The sequence below is a fragment of the Betta splendens genome, chromosome 4, assembly GCF_900634795.4.
Source record: "Betta splendens chromosome 4, fBetSpl5.4, whole genome shotgun sequence".
In the NCBI taxonomy this organism is placed as follows: Eukaryota; Metazoa; Chordata; class Actinopteri; order Anabantiformes; family Osphronemidae; genus Betta; species Betta splendens.
Genome location: NC_040884.2, coordinates 14,182,597 through 14,203,531, shown reverse-complemented (window position 1 = coordinate 14,203,531; position 20,935 = coordinate 14,182,597). Strand labels below are relative to the sequence as shown.

Below are 20,935 nucleotides of genomic sequence, written 5' to 3'. Positions count from 1 at the left end.
TCTCTCTCTCTCTCTCTCTCGCTCCCTCTTGCCAACACTCACGCAGTCTGTAGTTGCAGTTGCAGAGAGCAGCGAAAGGCAGGTCGAGTGAGCCTCTACCGCAACTGTGGAGCGGCTCCTCATGTGCAGCTCAGCCGTCATGAGCCGGTCAGTGGGAGTCGGTACCGCCGGGGAGAAGGAGGAGGCTGGATAGGAGAGCAAGAGAGGGAGAGGGACAGAAGGGTGAATAGGCTTCATTCTAATTAAATGTCTACCGCTCTCCGTCTGCATCATGCTGTACTTCCAGCTGGTGATCATGGCCGGGACCGTCATGCTGGCCTACTACTTCGAGTACACCGACACCTTCAGCGTGCACGTGCAGGGCTTCTTCTGCTATGACACCGCCTATACCAAACCCTACCTGGGACCGGAGGACAGCAGCGCCGTCCCGCCTGTCCTGCTCTACGCCGTGGTGGCCGGGCTGCCCACGCTACTGGTGAGTGCACGCTTCATCAGCAAACTTCACCCGCTACACCTCCAGTTAAGTCAATTATTAAACACACTCTAGGTCGCTAAACACTCAGACTCATCAATTCTTTATTTCTAGATATTGCTTTCAAGTATGTGATAAATGTATCTGCTTTTTGCTTCCTCTCTAGACTGTTAGCCCTTTATATAATGATTACTGGAGCACAAAATGTTGGTTTATTAGTCAGAGCACCTTCAAATGGCTAAACATCAAAGTTTTGCTGACCAAACTTAAATTATGATCATTATAAATGTCATTATTGTTTCCAAGACATTGGCCTGACAATAAAACAAATAAAATTGATGCATTTAAAGTTATAGTGATTGAATAGCTGATACTGAAAAGATCCAATGTAAAATGTGCTAAAAACAGGACTGTTCTTTCATAATTCAGTGCATTAGTTTACATTTAAAACTTCAGTCTGGTACTGTAAATTATTAGACCATGGCCAAGGAATGTTACGTTCACATAATTCAGCACTAATTTGCCGCTTTATGATTTTATATCAAAGTATAGGAGTTGACTAAATTTGAAGGTTTCCGCTTGATCTCTATTGACAAGACAATTAAGTCATTAGCCATTTTTTTAAGTTGCAATACAAAATGTATGGCCACCAGAGGGCAGTTTAAGAAGCTGTGAGCATATACTGTACAGTTTTTGGAGGTTTGAAGTCACCTGATGGTGGTGATATTGATAATAGTGAATGTTTTAACACACAACACAGACATGAACACATGCTGATGTCACGCTCCTTTTAGCTCTGATTTTGGTTTCCTCCAAATCCTAAAAGAGAAACAGCTTCTTAGCTATTAATGCTCCACTGTTATTCACCAGCTGCTCTCTCTAATTTTGTTGTCGGTTGACATCTGCTGTTTGGTGCTGAGCAGATAGTGTACAGTTGCTTTACCAGAGGTTTTTTACTGAAAACCACCGCTTACTGTGTCTGGTACCAATTAATGAGAGTCTAAAGTTACTGCAGAAGGGGCTTACTGGCGTAGGTTACATCATTCGCATTGTTAAATATAGATTAGTGCAGCTTTAAACACATTTTATTGTTGTAGATCACGTCATATGTTTGGATGAGACTCACTCTCAAATGTAAAACGGCATAATGTTTCTGTATTTGAACTCAGCCAAAAAGATCAAATGTGAAATCTTCCAGTATAAATGTATTGATCTTCTTTCTTGACGCTGGAGCAATGACAGGATGTCTTTTCTTATTTTGTCAATCTGAGGGGTTACTAGTCAGCAGGTTGTCATCGCATAGTGTCGGCATTACATGCCTAGAATGAAATGATTTGTCTTTAAACACAGATTTTTTCTGCAGATTCCTTACTGCTGATTTGTGCCCGATCACTAACTCTTATGATAATAACCAAATCACAGGATCAGATTTAATGTGGACTGCTTACTGTACTTCACCCTAAAAGCTGCACGGCTCTAGACTAATTAAAGCTGAAATTATTTTTCAATGTGCTTTCATTAGCGCTGCCAATTACAAGCTGATGGTGTGCAATGAACTTCTAAAATGCAGACAACAGGAGCGCAGTGCACCTTGAATGCTAAGTGCAGTGATTGGTGCTGCAGTGGCTGGTCTGATGCTGAGAGCGCACGCTGAGCATTTGTGCACAGTGACCCTACCCAGGCATGCTATAGTCTGTAGTTTATAGGATGTTTATTTTAGCTGCACCTCTGCCTGCCATGCACTCACTGAGCTAAAATCACTGGGAGTAGTGAACACCCAGATTTGGCAGCACATAGCAGGTTTCCCTTTATCTCTTCAGCTTCTCATTCGCAGTGATTCACAGTCTTAATTACCCTTCATACTACTTCTTCATATAATTAAGTTAGGGTATTCTCATTCATTCCCAGCTTGCAGTGTAGCGGTAGTGCAACACACACATGTGTGGACTATTAGATATAGTACAGTACAGACAACGTTTTAGTCTCCGTACTGAAAATAAATTCTTCCTATTGTTGATATATTAAACATTTATATATAAAGAGATTCTTCATAAATGTAAACCACCTATTGCAGAGTGAAACTGAGAAATTTTACCACTGCACAGACAACATTTTGCATAATTTAGGAGTAATGGAATTGCAGTTCTTTGCAGTTCCATGCATTTCAAATGTAGCTGTAACACACAAGCTACTTAATTTACCTTAAAAAAGTGGGAGACTGGGTGTCAGGCTACTAGATAAGATGAGCCAGGATTCTGTTTTCTACAGTACTTTGATAGAAGATTGATGATTAATTTTTTATTTTAAAGTGATAAATGAGCTAAATCTCACTAGCGGTTAAAACCATCAGTAGAGTAGCTTACCAAGCAGCTGTGATGTAATGATTAAGAGGAACACGCACTCACTATCCTGCACGTTCCAGTACAGAATTAGGACTGATGTAATTGCTGATCAATGAATGAGATCCCCCTCTTTTTACTTTGAGAATGAGCACAGAACAGAGAGTAATTTGGAGCTAACCCTTTTGGCCCTTACTGGCCTTGTATTAGCACTTGGGGGCCGTGACAGAAAGTTCACATTGCTGGGTCATTGTATTATCCGCATTCAGAAATTGTTGAATGATCTCCGATCTATTTTAAATGAAGTCAAACATACATTTACACTTCTACATTGCTGTGCTTTAACTGTGATGTTAAATGTGATGTCAGTAACTCACTTCCTTGCTGTTTAGAATTTATTGGCAGCAGGAAGGATAATGTTTTTGGAGCTACATGTATGTAACATGCATTCTAATGTGTAGTATGCTGACAGTAATAATAATGATAGTAAGGTCTGGATACAACAGATAAAAAGGGGAATGCGAGCGCTGCAAAGTACCAGCCTGAGGCCATTGTTGCGTGTCCTTCACAGCCCCTACTCTTCATTCCTCCACAGTTACTGTAGAGAATACATATACTGTACATGTTAAAATAATGTGGAAGAAACACAGTTGTTTCTTTTTCTGTGGTTCACATATTTTGGTAGCATCAATGAATCTGGGTGTCGTACACTGTTCTTTTTTAGTAAGAATTTGACTCACTGTCAACAGGTGTCACTGGACTGCTTTCCAATGAGGCCATGTGTCTATCTGCACACAAGGAACACAAACTGGAAAACTGTGATAGCACTTGTTGATCAGCGATTCACACAAAGACCAAAGAAGAGCTGTCGGCCAGTTGGACGCCTCAGAGCTGCCGTTGAGCTCAGACGGAGAGTTTGATTAGTTTTAGTTAGTTTATTCATTGATGATTTCCCAGGTTCTGCTGCCTAGCAAAACAAGCCCAGCACTGTGATTACCACAGATACGGCTGAAAGCAGACAGGTGTTGTTAGTGTAAAACGGAGTCGAGAGGTTATGAGGAGCAGAGAATTTTCACAGTGCATACACGATTATCAACCGTCAGCCTTCAATTTTTCTCTGCACGTCTCTGCTTATGCAACTGAATCCTGTCACTCAGCTAAGAAGCTTCACTCTCAACAGATTTATTTTGAATTCTCACGTTTTTCTGGCACAGTAACTGTTTCTGGTTTACGTATGCTCCCCGGGGCTAAGAGGAGACCTGACCCGTGCAATATTCCGCTTTACCAGTGGCTTTCCCAGCACAGAACAGTGCATGTGTTCTACTTCACCTGTTTCTGACATTCATATGGAACCAAACTAAAACCAGGATTACATTTTTGTATTGTTTTTGAATGAATGCTAGACTAGTTTAAGAGAATGGAAGGCACAGGCAAATAGTTGGGTACATGGAAGCAAGGTAATACACTATATTGTGTGCTACTAACTGTAGTAGCTTGAGCAGTTTGGTTGTATAGATTTAAGCAAATTTCCACCTCATTTGGGAAATATAGATAAATAAACTTCAACTATACGTTTAGTGTTGGCAATATGTTCCACATTTGGTATAGTTTAGTCTAATACAGTACTGTATGTCTGACTCATCACTGCCTGTACAGTATACAGCCTCTATGCTATGTATAACCTGCTGGTCTGAGGTTATTTTTGCAAACCTCATGATGCATGCCAGTGTTCCTAACAGCTGCTTCCTGGAAATATTAGATCAACAATGCCAAAGCACACAAACAGATCCACCAATCTCTAATTATTATGCAGTTGTTCGAGCATTGTGGAAGACAACATTGCATCCATATCCTTTTTCAGCACCGCTCAAACAAACATTACAGTGAGTTACAGTAGACAAGCGCCCGCTGTTCTCAGTAAACCGTTTTCTTTCCAAGAATGAAAGTGCCAGGATGCATGTGCATCTGGGTTTGGCAGAGAGCCTCAGCCTGCAGCATCCATCCACTGAGAAGAAAAGCCATCTTAAAACTGTGTGACATGGCATCACTGAATAAATACTCAACTATATTACAAAGGGCCTCAGACAAGAACTGTTTGTGTGAGCAGATACATACAGTAGGAGGTGATAAGAGACAGTCAGTAGCAACGGTGAATCCAGTGACAGGCCAGAAACAGACTTTAACTAATGCTAACCCAGTCTCTATGATGTCCACTTACTGTACAGAAACATAATGACGTTCATGTTAAAGGGAGGTTACAAATGATAATTGGCGACTACTGTATAATGTTTTATATTTTCAATTTGTTACTTTTTTGTGTTTTTCCTTGAAAAGATATGTGAACAAAAATGTAAGACTTGAAATTCCTACAAAAAGCCAACCAGACAGAAACAATCTTTAGTAGCAGAGGGAGATTCTCTGACTTCTGCACCCACACGCACTGCAATACACAAGAGCTAAAAGCCCATGTGAGACAGGTTATGTTGTGACTAAGTCTTTAAGGTCATTGAGGAACATGATGAAAATTACAGTACGCAGTGCTGTATAAATAGACAGGCAAAGGTGAGACAGACCAGAGTAAAGAAGAGACTGACTCACATTTTAGTGAAACGAGGTGCAACCAATCCAATCCTCAGATGTAGGTCTGAACTGAAGCTGTAATAGCTGTTACCTAATAGATGGACTATGCTTTATTGTGCCAGTGAACAAACTGTTCACAACTTTCTCCATTTTGAGTTACTGATTTGGAAATCTTCATGGATTATGCATTTACTTCTTACAGCAGATCATATTAACTGGGCTGTTAATAATATTACTCACTTCATTACAAGGAAGATGGTGTAAAATCTGTTTAATCTGCAAGTGAAAGAAATCAGCTCGTGCTGACTGTCTTTAAAAATGACAGCTACTAAGATGAAAGCCTTTATTGGTCATTATCACATACAATGTAACAACAAAATTGGTCTTCTTCATTTAACCCATCCCCTGGGGGGGCAGTGGGCTGCCATACAAGGCGCCTGGGGAGCTGGTGCAAAGGTTAGGAATCTTCAAGAGCCAAGAACTTGTTCATAAACCTCAAGATGAAGCCTTGACCTGTATGACCGAAACACCTGAAGAGTTAATGTTCGGTTAGATGTAGCACACAAACATCTCGGATAGGCTTTTCAAGCCATCATGACTTGGGTTCAAATTAATATTCCATGAAGTTCTTAATAGGCCGACTGATGTGATCATGGCGTGGCTTTCAAACACTGACTCATGGTTGGAAACAACATTGTTAAGAGTCAGACGTTAACAGCATGTGATGTACGACTGAGCCATTCAACCGACCCGACCTTTTGTGTCTGTGGACAACCTCACATTACTTACTCATACTGCTGCTTCCTACTGCAGCCAGTGAAACATTATATTTATCAGTTTAATAGTGTCTCCCTGTAGCTCTGCCAAAAAGACAAGGTTAAACGCAGTGGAAGCTAAAAGGAGACGCTACATACAGTTAAGAAGAACATAAATGTGCTTTTATTATCTTTTATTAAACTTCAGTTTTGGCCTTCTTAAAACAGTATTAGTTGTAAATTCAGATATTGCGCTGATGTGTTTTTAAACCTTGAGTCATGCAGGAGTGGAGTTTGTTACAGTCTGAAGCTTGTAGCAAAAGAATTCTCCTCCTGTTGGGTTTTCATTGGACAGCATAATTTGCTTGCTATCACAGTATTGATGATGAATGCAGCCTACTGTACAGTTTTTTTTTCAATTCAAGTATTTGAATGTTGGCTTTGGGTGCTGGACGACTAATACCTGAACACTGGTTATGATACGCTCCTGTTGGCGTGTCCTGCCAGCCCATGGGTGTAGTTTTTGATCAAATTCCCTGATCGTCCAATGTCAGACAACCTAGATTTGCAAGGGTATTTGAAGCATTGCTTCAAGCCAACAGAGGTGTGCACAACTCACTCTCTGCATAATAATAATAATAAAAAAGGGAGTACTCATTTGTAAAAGCCTAGTGAACCTCTCTGAGAAGTCCACAGATTGTAATATACTGTAGCAGGGGTGATTATTAGAGACTGATTTCCTGTTTGCTTCAGTTAGTGACGTGTCAGAACAGTCAGCCCATATGTGGCGTGGACCTAAGACCCTGATAAAAGGTCAGTCATCATCCGCTGCCACACATGGTTGATCTTCTACCATTAGCTTTGGTTTGATCTGATATTTCCCCCATTTGCTCTGCATCTCAGGCATTTGATGAGCTGCATTTTAGGGCACTTCTGGGTTGGCTCCGTTTCCTAGAAGCCATTCCTGCTTGATTTAGGAGCAATGGTTACAGCTTTTACAGCTTTTTTTTGAAAAATGACATCCATCTATCACCGCGGACTACAGAAGCTGCAGGCTCAATTCATGCATCAGCGGCTAAAAATGAAAACTCTGTTCCCTCTTTGTCTCTGGAGTCTCCTTCCAGCCGTTTTATTGTTCGCATGTCAGGCTCCTCGCCCTCACTCACTCCTGTTTAAACTTGTTGCCACTGCAAGCCCAATTAGCTTACAAATGGAGATGTATTGAGACATTGAGCTTTATTGTGAAAACTGTGTCTAGAGGCACAAATACAGTCCTGCGATGCTCTGGCCAAATATTGGTTCAATGCCAATGGCTTTTCCTGTTGGCTGCACTTCGCCTTGCAGTGCTCATGAAGATAGATCAGCCTCCCGATGTGGATAATGGCAAAAACTGGTGTGAAAATCAGAGTCCAAGGGAGAGAGAGTGGAGAGAGGGACGAGTCCAGTCCTGACTAGTGAAACAGTTGAGTAAATAAGCAGCGCAGGTCACCCTGGCCCTGTCAGCTTGACTTAGCCAGCGGGGAGTCACTCTACAGCGAGGGAGACAGAGACACAGAGAGCGAGAGAGGGCAGGGAGGTAGTTAAGGGACTAAACAAGCAGCACATTGTCACTGGGGCCCTGTCAGATTGTGTTATAGCTGATGAAAAAGTGGGACAAATGGCCTGCGGCTGTCACAGTGCTGCTCAGGCTGTTTGAAAAATCAGGCAGCCCTTCAGCCACTCCTTGATGTTCTCAATAACATCACCAATACGCTTGTGAGACTAGCACTGGTACACACAATCAATAGTAATGTAGGTAATGGTAAAGTGTAAACTGTTGAACTTGTATAATCAGTTCCTTATTAAAAACAATTGACCTTCAATTGAGAATTAAATCAGTGCTATTAAGATTATTATTTATCTGAATTTCCTTTTTTAATTAGTCAGCACTGTCTCATATTAAAGACCCAAGGGCAATTCTTCCTCTTTCTCTGACAGAGGAACTACTCCTCCTGCACCTGCCACATATCATTTGAGCACTGCCGTCGTTTGCTAATGTAATATGTCAAGGCACAACCTTTATATAATAGCAGAACCGTGTTCAAATGTTAAAAAGGATTTGTTTGAAAAAATAGATTTGAGTCTGAAGACTGTAACATATATATTTTTGCTAATGTCTTGTTCGGCGTGTGTGAGGCGATCAAATCCATTTCCACTGTGCAGAGAGCAGGTAGAGTGAGTGGTGGGTGATAAAGCACCCTGCCACGCCATCGTTACTCCAGCACACTGATGAGACTCTGAGGAGACTCAGGGATCTGGTGTGAAACTCTGGATGTACAGCCCTGTTAATACCTGATTTCCACATGCGTCTTGTTCCCAGATTGTTTACAGCCGTGCTGGGTTTTCACACCTTCAGTTGCCAATAACGAGGCCTCTAGTGCTTGTTGCAAATGTCTGTCTTGCAAAAATCACATGGATTTCAGAGCAAGTGTTTACTATGTCAGCAGCTGTGTTAAATATGATGAGCAAAAGTGAAAATTAGATTGACCAAAATAACTCCAGCATCAACAACATATTATTTGCTTAAAACGTCTTCCTGTTGCATGACCCAATTTAGCTTTTAAGGCATTTTTAACACAAGGTGCCCAGGTCTGTGGTTGCAAAGCACACTTGCATCACCAGCCCCTGCGTTTATTTTTTGCCCAACGTGATGCTACTGTAGATGTTCAGCGTTGTTTCTAGAGGTCTTGTGGTTTGTTCAGATCCAAATCCCTTGGTTTCTCCTGTCAGTCCATTCAATTCAAGTTCAGTCCTGTGATCGTCATAGACTTAACAGTAACATGCTCATTGAGGCCTGTAAATGAAGATGTAACTGGTTGCATGCTTTGACCTTCCTGAGAAGAGTTGCAACTTTCAGCGCCAGATTGTTTGGAAATTATTCTGTAACCTTTTGCAGACTGATGTGCACCACTGTTTGCTTATCTAAAGCCATTGATCCAGACGAGCAAACTCCAAAAATCTCTGCTTTTATAGATGACTGCACAACCTAGTGATTGAATGATGATCAGCAGTTCTTGGCTGTACCTTACGTCAGCTTGTTACTTACTTGAGTTAGCTTCATGGTTTTTTACACAGTCATAGAATTTATTTTATATACTCACCTGGCACATAATACATAGAGTATATTGCTTGTTGATCTGCAGATTACTATGGAGTCAACAGGAGCTTTGCTGCTGTCTAGTAGAAAGTTGAGAAATGTTTAATTTTAGATCTGTGCAACTGTTCAGAATCAGAATTTACAGTACATGGCATTAATATTTTCCAGTATAATGTAATATTATATTGTTTTCCTGGTGGGACACTACTGTGTGTGTGTGTGTGTGTGTGTGTGTGTGTGTGTGTGTGTGTGTGTGTGTGTGTGTGTGTGTGTGTGTGTGTGTGTGTGTATAACTGATGCGGTTTTTGCTTTATTGATTTTCTGCATATGTGGATGTTTTGCCGGACCACAAAAAGACATTTTAATGCAACATTTGATTGCAACATTATCAGACAGCAAACGCGTAATCTACTGTAACTGAAAAGATTTTTACTTAATGTTCTTCCCTCTTCTTCTTCTGTATTTCTCCTGACTAATGCACTAACAGAAGAGATGTTGAGAAATGTTGACTTTTTTTAAATTTGAAAAACCACGTTACATATGCTACTGCCTAGAGTCATGGGCCCAATTAATGTTATACTCTGTAAAACTGACTGAAATCATACAGTCTACAGATTGATAATTGCCCTTAGACATTTTCTTCACAGTACTTTACTCCCAAATCTCCAGGTCTACAAGACATGTGATAAAGGATGAAATGGTCCTCCCAGAGTGCAGAATGTGTGTTGGTCAGGTTGGCAGCAGATGCTTACTGATGGAAATCACAGCAAGTAGAAATAGAAGAGAAGAGGAGAAACATATGAAAATGTTTATGGCTCTCTGCTGATCCCTTTTAAACTCTGTGGCTTATTTTAGACTGATTCATTTATTTTTGTTGATCCCTCTGGGAATTTGATGTTGGACAGTTGCATATGAATGATGCCGCTGCTACTTTGGGCACTGCTACTTTTCATTTTTTCAAAGTGACCTCGTGGGTTTATCGTTTGAAGCTGTTAGCATTTCAGGCGCCCTAACGAGCTCGATGCCTCATCAGCACATGCTTCTGTAAAATAAAGTACTGAGCAACAATTTTGGCACTTATGGTGCACTTAGCGTAACGTGTTGCAGATAATGTGTGTACTCCAACTACAGGCATATACAGTACAGTATATCATAAAACTAGAACCAAGGGTTGAGCATTTAAGGTAGAGTCTAGTCCCTCAGGCCACTCTTGGCCGTCATGCAGAAGAGGCTTGTGCCCGTCACACCCTGCAGTCTGGTCATCTACTGTACGAGGGTCAGGAAACGCCTTGCTGGCACAACATAGAGGTTACAGTAGCTACACACACTGCAATTATACCATGCCGCCTCTTCCAAGGCTTGATAAATCCTCTCCTGCTGCAATGTGATGAGTAAATGTGCAGTTCCACATGCAGGTTTCCAATGGCAACTCAAAATGAGTTTCTACTTCCAGCACCTACAGTAGCAGGCCTTTCTTTTTTAGATGCAGCCGCTTGCTGAGCCAATCATAGTGGCTGCCTTTCCCCACTGCTCCCATGAATATAAATCACATTTAGGCCTTCTAATTCTAGACCGTTATTATTATCCTTCTGAAATCTGAAAGGATTAGTGAAGCGCTGTGTTTATTATTAGACTCAGTTGACTGATGCATTAGGAGTTTGTCCCGTTTACATTTAATTGAGTACTAATGTGTTTTTGGCTTGTCTTTACTTGTGGAAACAATAACTTTAGCAGACTGTGTTGCATCTCATATTCTCTCAGAACATCCTCAGACAAAGACCACATTTTAGAGAGGCTTGGCTCTTTTTTTTCTTTTTTTGTTAAACATTTTCCACAATTCATACACAATTTATTCATCAGAATGTTGACAAGCATGTCCTCCCACGCAGAATGTCATCTTGCCTACACTTTACAGTAACTGCAGAAATGTCACTTTAATCTGCATTTATCTTAGCTCCTGACGTGCCAATAGCTTTTATCTGTTACCATCTGATGGATTTGATCTGCTGTCAGTGGATAGACTCCAGCCCACCACTCAGCTGTTTGGTTTCAGTTTGAACTCACGACTTTTTCGCACAGGGGTGTGGGCACAGTTCTTCTATAATGTAAGTCTTTGTTCGTGACCCCTTTGTATTCATCAGTAAATTATAGGATGTTCTCACTTATAGACATGAGCAGTCAGCAGAACCTCTCTCCCTGTGGTTGGCCCTGGAGCGTTCAATGGGAGGTGCCGAGGCAGTGATGGGAAGCGATGATGCTGAATTTTTTACCACATGTTTATTCCCTTCTGATCCTTTACTTACCAGCTACTGTAAGTCTGTATTTGAGAGGTACTGGTAACTTTCTAGCATCACCAAAATAAAAAGTCTTCTTTGACAGAAAATATCTATCCACTTAAATATGACCTTATTATTATTTTTGTGATGCTGTTTGGAAAACTGTGTTGATGCAAAGGATTTCGGACAGGCAGTGGTTGAATTTCATGGGCTTAAATACAGTATAATGTGTGGTGGTGTGTTTTTTTGTATTATCACCGCACATTTTAAAAGGGACAGTAACAGTAGTGCGTATTGTGATGTATTGATTTTTTGATATTGATGACATTATGGTTATGCATCTGTGCTGCTGTTGGTTGAACATAAAAAGAAAAATCTTTCCAAATGGGTTACAACTGCTCAGATGCTTTAAGGACCCAGTCTTCATGTATTTATCATGGCAGACATGAGACGTGACTGGGGTGTTCATGGAACTATGTATTGTTACAGCCAGTTGCTGTGATGACTGGGTGTCCAGCTCCAGTAGGTGTTAACCCCCAGAGCCAGCATGTTTACGGTTTAAACAGGAGACGCTCTGGTAACACAGCGCAATTTTGATCTTGGAGCCACTAGTGTTGCAGTAGATGCTGAACTGGTGGTTGCCATAATGTCCGAGGTCGCAAATGGCTGCAGTGTGAGTGGTTGGCAATCTGTGAAGCTGTTGGCAGCAAAGTGCGGCAGCTGTCACATATTGACATTGGACGGATATTGGCAACATAGAAAGAGACAAATCTAAACAAAATGATTCTGGAGCGAATGATTTTAATCAAGTTGTGTTGTAAATATACTGTCAGATACAATTTGACAAATGTAACATTCAAAGGTGCCGCAGCCAAAGAATGAGGGATAAATACAGAGGACATGACCGTTCCTGCCAAAATTAAAGCATTGTCTGTTTGGTTGGACTGTTTCACATTTAAATAAATTAAAAGATCCTGGCTGTCAGTAAATTCCGTTTGCCTTATTTTGCATCATAAAAGAGAGTTGAAGGTCTTTACAAGTCATAAAAATCACAATATGATCCTGCTGCTTTTCTTGAATGTGATATTCTAGATTGTAAATGTGCTTGATTGTTGCTCGAGGGGCTGCGTGAATCTGGTGCATCCCGTTGCTTCTGGCAGAACTGATCAGCAGGCCCCCAGACATAAGCCAGCACATTAAACATTGAAGAAAACCATCTGAAATGTTTGCGCTGGTCAGAAAATTCCCACCAAGCATATTATGATTTTTTTTTTCAAATATTACTAGTACACAATCTTGAATGAATATACAACATTAATGTGCATCGGGAGCTCCTACTTTAATCTACTGTATCTGGAAGGTGCTGGAAGGAAGCTAAAAGCACGTGCCTTGTGTTGTAGTTGGCAGCATACTTACCACAGCGTCACGGTTTCAGTGGCCATAGACACACACTGGACAAGGCATCGAAAAGCCTGTATTATCAGCATGTTATACAGTATATGTGCAGGTGTCCAGCAGGAATGGCCCTCGGGGGATTGATAGCAGGTACTTTTGTTAGTATATGTCATAAAAAACAGCCCACACACACACACACACACACACACACACACACACACACACACACACACACACACACACACACACACACACACGCACACTGCTGACTTCCTTTCTTCCATATGCTCCCATGCTTTCCACACCTGTGTCTGTACAGATGGAGCCCAGCAAGAAAACTCGCACACAAGCTTGCGGCTGTGTGGCACATTTGAGAAAATGAAGTTGCCAACAACGGCGGCTCTGACTCACAAACGCACTGTCACTCGGTTGATCAAAGTTCCTCTTGCTCACTGTGGGCCTGTGGTCTTTCTCTCTGGCAGATTACAATAACGGAGACCGTGCTGTTCCTGGTCCAGTACACATCCAAAGAGTTCGACCGCTCAGAGAAGACGGTGGCCACCGGGGACTGCTGTTACCTCAACCCGCTGGTGCGCAGGACTTTCCGCTTCCTTGGTAAGTCTCATTTTAAATGACTACAAACTGCAGAGGTTTCTGAGGGGTCGGCACAGGAGCCCATTCAAAACAAGTGGGTTCAGTTTTCCAGACACGTTTCCTCCCACAGTCCTGACACACAGACTCGGTTCAAGCTTATTCGTGGCCTCACCTGCCTGTTGTCGAGCTGTTTTTGTATCTCATGATCTCACTGAATGGAATTGGCTTAGTTGTCATGGAGACTACTGAACCCATTTCTGGTTACTTTGAGTGGATATGCAGCTCGACACCAGCAGCATTACAGAGATCTGTAATAAATTCTGAGCAAAGATTTCCACCAAGATGCTCATAAAGGCCTCCAGTGCCCTTTTTAGTGTTTTTTTAATACTTTTTCAAGAAATCTCGAATGAAAGTGGCTTGTCAACCTTTACTTACTGTAGAAGTGAAGCATCACCTCGGTGCCACCTGTGACACTGGGGGCTTGGAGAGGCATTTGTGCCAGCATTAGTTTCTCAGTAGCACATAAGTGGAATTTAAGAGAACTCGGCACATTAGCCAGTCGTCTCGTGCGTCACATTCTCTTCACGCCACTTATTTAATCACGGAGTGTTTTCACTGTCACAGTTAAGCTCCATAATGCGGCACGGTCCTAAGCTTTTGCGGGTCCCCTTACGACACTGATGCAGACAAATGGACGCTAAAATCTGACAAATCCTTTACTTGTGGGTTTGCTTTTTGTGAACGAAGCCTGCTTTCCTGTAGGAGTACAGCAACTCCAGGCCATAGAAATCGTTTTCCTCATCTTTTATTCCAATAATTAAATCTCACGAGTGCACACCTACACATGCACAGATATCCATGAGGTTAAAATAAGTTATTATGTGCAGGTGAGAGGCTCTGGTGAAGGTACTCCTATTCATGACCACAGTCAAGCACACGCACACACAAAGCCATTTAAATACTATATCTGTGTTATCAGACTGCCTGAGTGTGTATTTGTCTATTCCTTTCACATCCTACTACTGGCATTGACATTAGAGGCGCACACAGACCTGTAAGCACACATACATCATTACAGATATCATGGCAATAGGCACACGCACTCAGAGTCTCCGTCTGTCACACGCTGGCCTCTCCTCGCTCTATCACACGCGTAAATGAGAACAGGAGATAAAGCTGCAGAAGAGGATTATTACCTAGATCCCTAAGGGGGAATCCACTTGGTGGCCTGGCTTTACCCCCGCATTTACACATCCAGCATGTCATTCACACAGCTCGTTAATGTTAACAGGCCTCTCATTTCAGGCTCAAGCTTCTTTCATCTCTAAGGGATTCACTGGAATTGCTTATCAAGTATTATACGCTGGTAGAGTGCCGCAATGTGTCTGAATGAGGATTACGCCTTAGTGTTAATTGATGTCACTTTTAGTGGCGATTCTTTTTGTCTGCAGAGCTGAGGAAGCGTCGTGCAGTACAGTAGATGGCTTTGGCCGCGTTATTCTGTGCGGCTGCGGTGCTTTGAGGAAGACAGTTACTGCTGTAGGAAACAATCATTAAAGCAAATCTAATCTGGCTGAATGAAAATAAATTGGACTTCAAGATGCTTCTGTGATTATCCCTGAGGTTTGATGTCTCTCACTGACTGTAGAGCTATCATAGCTGTGTCACACTCATTTCTGGAATACAAATGGTATTTCCCCGTCGGGGTTATCCCAGGATACCTTCCTACCTTAAACCCTGTCGTTGGCACCAGGCAGCGACTGAAACTCTTACAGTAACAAAGCGATGTTTCTTTGAAAGGTGTCTGTGCTCATCCCTCAATCACAAAGCGCTCGTACAACCGCATGTAAAAGTGAGCTTACACAACTGATGCCGTGGATCTAAACTATTAGTTATTATAACATCCTGAAATAAACTGAAACATAGTAACTTTGATTCTAAATTTTTCGTTCATGCCAATTATAGTATTTCCCATCTGTGGCGTTTACTTTCGCAGAGGCTTGCGACTCCTGTGCAGAGCTTAAGAGCTGTAGACAGTTGTCTTTTTAATGTTATTGCAGTGAAGTGCCTTTGCCCTTTTACTAAATGCTTGCAGCTCACTGAAGCAAACTGTGCGAGAGGTGCAGCATTTGCTTCCCTTTACCAGCGTCAGCTAATGGGTCTGTGGTGAGCTGTCAGTGCCTCTTTACAACAGCATTAGATACAGCAGTTATCCCAAATTACAGAGCGCTATTTAACATACACAATCTGGAAATCCAATTACACACAAGGTTTCTGCCTGTGTGTTTTATGTTGCTCCTGATCCATGGCTATTGATAACTACTGTTGGCAGGCTTGTTGGCCCAGTGAGGGGAGCGCACATGAATAAATCCAGCCAGAGACGCGGCTGCGGCAGGTTTCTGTGCTCCGCTGAGCCGCATGGGTGTTGCTCCACCGTCTCCGCGCGGGGCTCAGAGCCAAGCGCCCTGAATTGTTTTGACTTATGGATTTAAGGATTTGTGTGTGTGTGTGGGGCATTAGTTCAGAGGTTTTAGAGCTGGAGGCCGGGATAGAAACACTGTAACTGGCCTGCTCCGCGGGGGGGATACCAGCACCTGCTGGGAGAGCAGCACTGGAGCTGTGGTTTGGGTTCGTGCAAATGAAAATTGATAGAAAAAAAATATATATATATATCGTAAGAAAAGTCAAAATGAAGTGGCCTCATCTTTTCAGCAATTAGTCATGGTTGAGGTCAGCTCACACCGCCCTCGATGAAACAACACCTTATGCTGCCACAGCGAAATGGCTCAGAGTATGTGTCACGGCTTCTCTCTCGCTCGGTTTGACAACTTCTGCAACGTGTTCCATGTCACCGATCAAAAGCACAGACCCCAGAGTACTATTTTGCTCATAGACCTGTAAACACAGCGAAGTGAAAAGGCCCCCAGGCCCAGCCGCAGCTCCAGTTTTCCACAGCATCACCAGAAGACTCAAATATCAAACACTATGGTGGTGACATTCTGACATTTAGTTTCTCCCTGGGCTGAATAGTGCCGCTGCTCTTGATCAGAGTGATGCTGTAAAAAACATTAACCCTTTCCTTTTGTTTACTCAGTGATTTGAATGCCTAATAGCACATGTAGTGAATACATACTGTTACGTATGTGATTGATTATTTCTGGGTCATGTCTTGTCCAATGGGGCCTACTGTAATATTTAAAGGAATTGGGACGAGTTGCTGTAAAACACTGTGACTAGCACCCGGGTCCTGCCTAGTTTGCTTTGAAAACAGTTTTTGACAATGATAAAAAATGAATAATGTTGTTGTCTTCTTCTTGTCAAAGGGTGAATTACATGTTGCGCGGAGTGACTGTTAGTGAGGATGACACATAACATCCAAACAGATGGGGAAGCAGCTGTGTGTTGATGTGACACTACTACTGATGAAATACAAAAAAAGAAGAGTACTAGACATGACCGTTTAATCCTATATGGACGTGCCTGATCAATGGCTGCCTTGCATAAGCTGAATGCATCTCACTGTACTGTGCGTGTAGCCGCCTTCAGACGCTCCTCGGTGTGTGTCCTCGGCTCCTGTGCATCAGGATGTGTATGCTTTGCACGTGCTTTCCAGCTGCTGGTGATCATGTGACGCAGCAGCCATTTCCCTTCGCAGCTCTGTGGCCCTCCTTGCTTCGCCTGATGACTCACAGGGCTGTGCTGTCAGAAAGGGTAAATTTGGAACACAGCCGTGGGTCACGGCGCTTGCACTTAGCAGCGCATGTTTACCTACATGCCTTTAAATGCTTTCGATTTAGGAAGTTCATGCACAGCATGTTCTGTCTGTTGTGTAGAAATGCACACACAACATAATATTTTAAAGGGATTGAGAAACCTGTTAGTTCTCAGTTTTAAATCGCTCTTGTACAATTAGCTTTAGGAGCTTCGTTAAATAGATTTTTTTCCCTGATATTATACTGAAAACAGCAGGGGACATACATGTCATCCAAGTCCTCAACGTGCCCGGCATCTTTCTGCAGCTTGCTGGAACAGACACACAACAGAGCAGACTGCTTTAGCTCACTTCTATTCATCACTAAGCAGAGGACCACGATGTAAACACCTTTAGATGAATTTTGAAGTACTACAAGGTGAAATTGAAAACTACAGCGTTAGGAAGATGAATTGGATCGAAGCATGTTGATTATACATTGTATGAGTCAATGGGAGCTAAAGTTGTAAATACATACAGCAGCCTGTGCAAATATAGGAGCAGGTTACAGCAGCTCATTTTACAAAGAGCTGTCTGCCACAATCAACAGTTGGCTGAAGTACAGAGTTCCCCTCTACGTCTCTCTCACTCTCTCTCTCTCTCTCTCACACACACACACACACACACACACACACACACACACACACACACACACACACACACACACACACACACACACACACACACACACACACACACTCCTCTACCTCTCTGCATTAACGTTTTATAATCTATGTCACACTCCTCTGCCAGTAAGAGCAGCGTCTCCAGAGACCGCAGTGTTGCTGATGTTAAAGTTTGTTTGTGGCTGCTGAATGCAGCACGGCTCTTCTCCGACAGCCTGACAGCACAGAAACGTCCCTCCTTGTTCCTCCAGTTTGGTTCAACCTCCCTCTGAAAGGTCGCTCTGCACTGGAGTCTTCTTTGAACACTAACTCTAAAGATTGTCTCCCAGAATTAAAACTTCCAGCCTCCTCAATGTCTATCACCATATTTCTTGCTGAATTTCTTGCCTTTCTGCTTCAGATTTTATCCATAGTGTAATCATCCAATGGGACTTTAGTTTATCTCAAACAATGGCATATATTTGTGCTCTGATCAAACAGGTGACTGTACTACAGCACATCGAACACCAACTGCTATAAAGAAAGTACAGCTCTGGGCTTCCAGAACAATTTACAATAGCAGCAGGGAACACTGAGGTGCATGTCATGATGCTCATTTGTGCAGTTTCTTTTTTGGTATCAGTGCAGTCCATCGTATCAACACTGGATGGCTAATTGCTGTAATGATGCTCATCTGCAGGCCCAACTGTACATTTTAATGGTGCAGCGGTAAACACCCATATGCTGTAGTAATCTAGGACTATAAAGATGAAAAAAAAATCATCAGACAATAGGAAAAATATTTAAAACCATTACAGGGCACAAATTCTCTCACTGTACATTGTCTTGACTCTAAGTTCAGCTTTACTCTAACGTTAAAAACGTTTGAGATAAACTAAAGCAAAGTGATGTGTGTCACATCAGTGTCTTGTGGTGGTGATTTTTCCTAACTAAAGCTTTTGTTTTTCCTTTTATGTACTCACTATTTATATAGTCACTTACAGTCAAATGCAATATCAATGCATTATATGAATAATATTATAATCACAGATTCACGTATTTTATATACATTTACAATGCTACTCTTCTGATCTAAATTCTGGGTGATGTTAATGTAGTTACACCTAAGGACTGATGCACTGCTAAGCTTGTGGTGCAGAGTTAGCGTCTGCTTGTTCTCTTCTAACCGTTCTCCTCAGCCGCACTCAAGCTCTCATTCAAGTGTCTCCTTTTCGAAAATGGCTTTTTTTGTTCCCCACAAACCCATTTGCACATTGTTTTCTCACAGTCCTTCACGCTGCACCCACTGGCTCCTGGGTATTTTTATTAGGTTTTTATATGGAGTTTAGGGTTAGCAGGGTATGATTGTTTCTTGCTCGTTTAGTCGTCTTCTGGAGTCGGTCTACAGAACGAAGATCTATTTAATATGCACACAGTCAGTCACGAAGCATGGTGCAGAGAACAGATGTCAGGTTATCAGTACTGCAGTACAGTAGGTGTCTCTGTGTTCCAGTCTCAAATAGCTATGACAGGAAGTCTGGGAGCTCAGTAAACCCTAATGGAACTGCTATGATTTCTTAAATTAAATCATTAAACTCACTCATGTGGCGCCATCAAATCAGAAGATTTTGCATCATTTATCCAAATGGAAAACTCATTATAGTGTTAAAATGGAATTTTGAGAATAAATGCAGTACCAAGCTCTCACAGGATACAGTACTGTATGTAGGGTGGCAGCTCACCATTAGCCAGACTGACAGCAGATAACTTGGGCTTAGATAGATTTTCTTGTACTGAGACTGATGCTTTTTGTTTTGTCTGGATGGTGGATCACAGAACAGAGTGGAAAAGTCAGGTGAATTAGAAGCAGCGGGAGTGATGGCTGAGCGGTGAATGTCAGAGGCCTCTTTCTACAACCTGTATTTATCTGTGCAATCAAAGTGTGATGTTGACTCAACCAGTACCCAGGAAATTGCAAATGACCATAATCCCAGTTGCTATAATTCAACTTTACAGTACAAACCTTGAAAATACACCAGAAAAGCACTTCATCTGATCATTCTGTCCACTAAATGTCAGTCTCTCATTTCTCCACAACCACAGATCTTAAGACTTCACTGACAGTGCTGTGTACTCCGGATACTGAACATGTGTAGAATTCAACCTTAAATACATTTTACTGGCACATAAATTCACTTTTATATACAGTACAGCGTCTTGTCTTTTGCCATTGTGCTTGGTTACATACTGTACTGTATATTCAAGTTCCATCCTCAGCTGCTTTTCTGTGGTCTCTACCTATGAGTTGTGTGTACTGAAGTGTTTGCGAGTGCAGAGGGAGTTTGAGCAGCCTTGATAGAATTGTGCTTCAAATTGCAGTAGTGTGGAGAGTTTGGCACCAGACTGAAGTAGGTGTACGGCTTTATCCCGACTCTTCCTTAAACACTCAATAATGTATGTCTGATACAGTAGTCTGATGCTCTCTGTGGAGACCATGTCCAAAAACGTCCTCACAGTAATTATGCTGAATGACCTGTTCAACAAATGAACACATGCAATATGCATGTGCGCTTAGATTCCAGAGCACATACACATGCATGGCTACACACAGGATCTGCAGCCGATCATGACATTGTTTGAAGCGGGCAAACTGAAATACATTTATGCCCTAATAAGCAATTGTTGGTTGGTCCTCTCGCACTCTGGGTTACTTAAGCCAGTCAGTCTGGGGGGGGTGGTAGAGAAAGACTGGAAGTAGTCCATAAAAACACAGCCCCCACATTTCCAGGTTCCACCACACTATGGCTGAAAGTGGGACAAGCTGCTCTCAGCGAGCGAGTTGCACGGTGCTTGACGAGACCCGATACGTGTTAAGAAACAGACCTGTCAGCATCTGGAGCCTCGCGCTGCTCCTTTGTGCGGTTGATAAAAAAGAGAGGAAAAGTATAGCAGCACCCGAGACAATGACATTTAAAACAACTACTTTTGTGAAGGAAGAACAAAGAGTTGCTTGCTCAACAGCTGTGATGCCT

General features: G+C 42.2%; 1 protein-coding gene across 5 annotated transcripts in view; it reads left to right on the top strand.

The window, feature by feature from the left end:
* The window catches only part of plppr5b (phospholipid phosphatase related 5b), a 54,847-nt gene that overhangs the window by 16,110 nt on the left and 17,802 nt on the right, over positions 1-20,935 (top strand). The window contains exons 3-5 of one of the 5 annotated variants that reach the window (XM_029147298.3): positions 47-147; positions 287-475; positions 13,436-13,568. In XM_029147298.3, the coding sequence (XP_029003131.1) occupies positions 47-147; positions 287-475; positions 13,436-13,568 (423 nt within the window). Of the gene's footprint in view, positions 1-46; positions 476-13,435; positions 13,569-20,935 lie in introns of those variants that run through there. The other 4 variants (XM_055508032.1, XM_029147303.3, XM_029147300.2 and 1 more) reach the window with 4 other exon arrangements.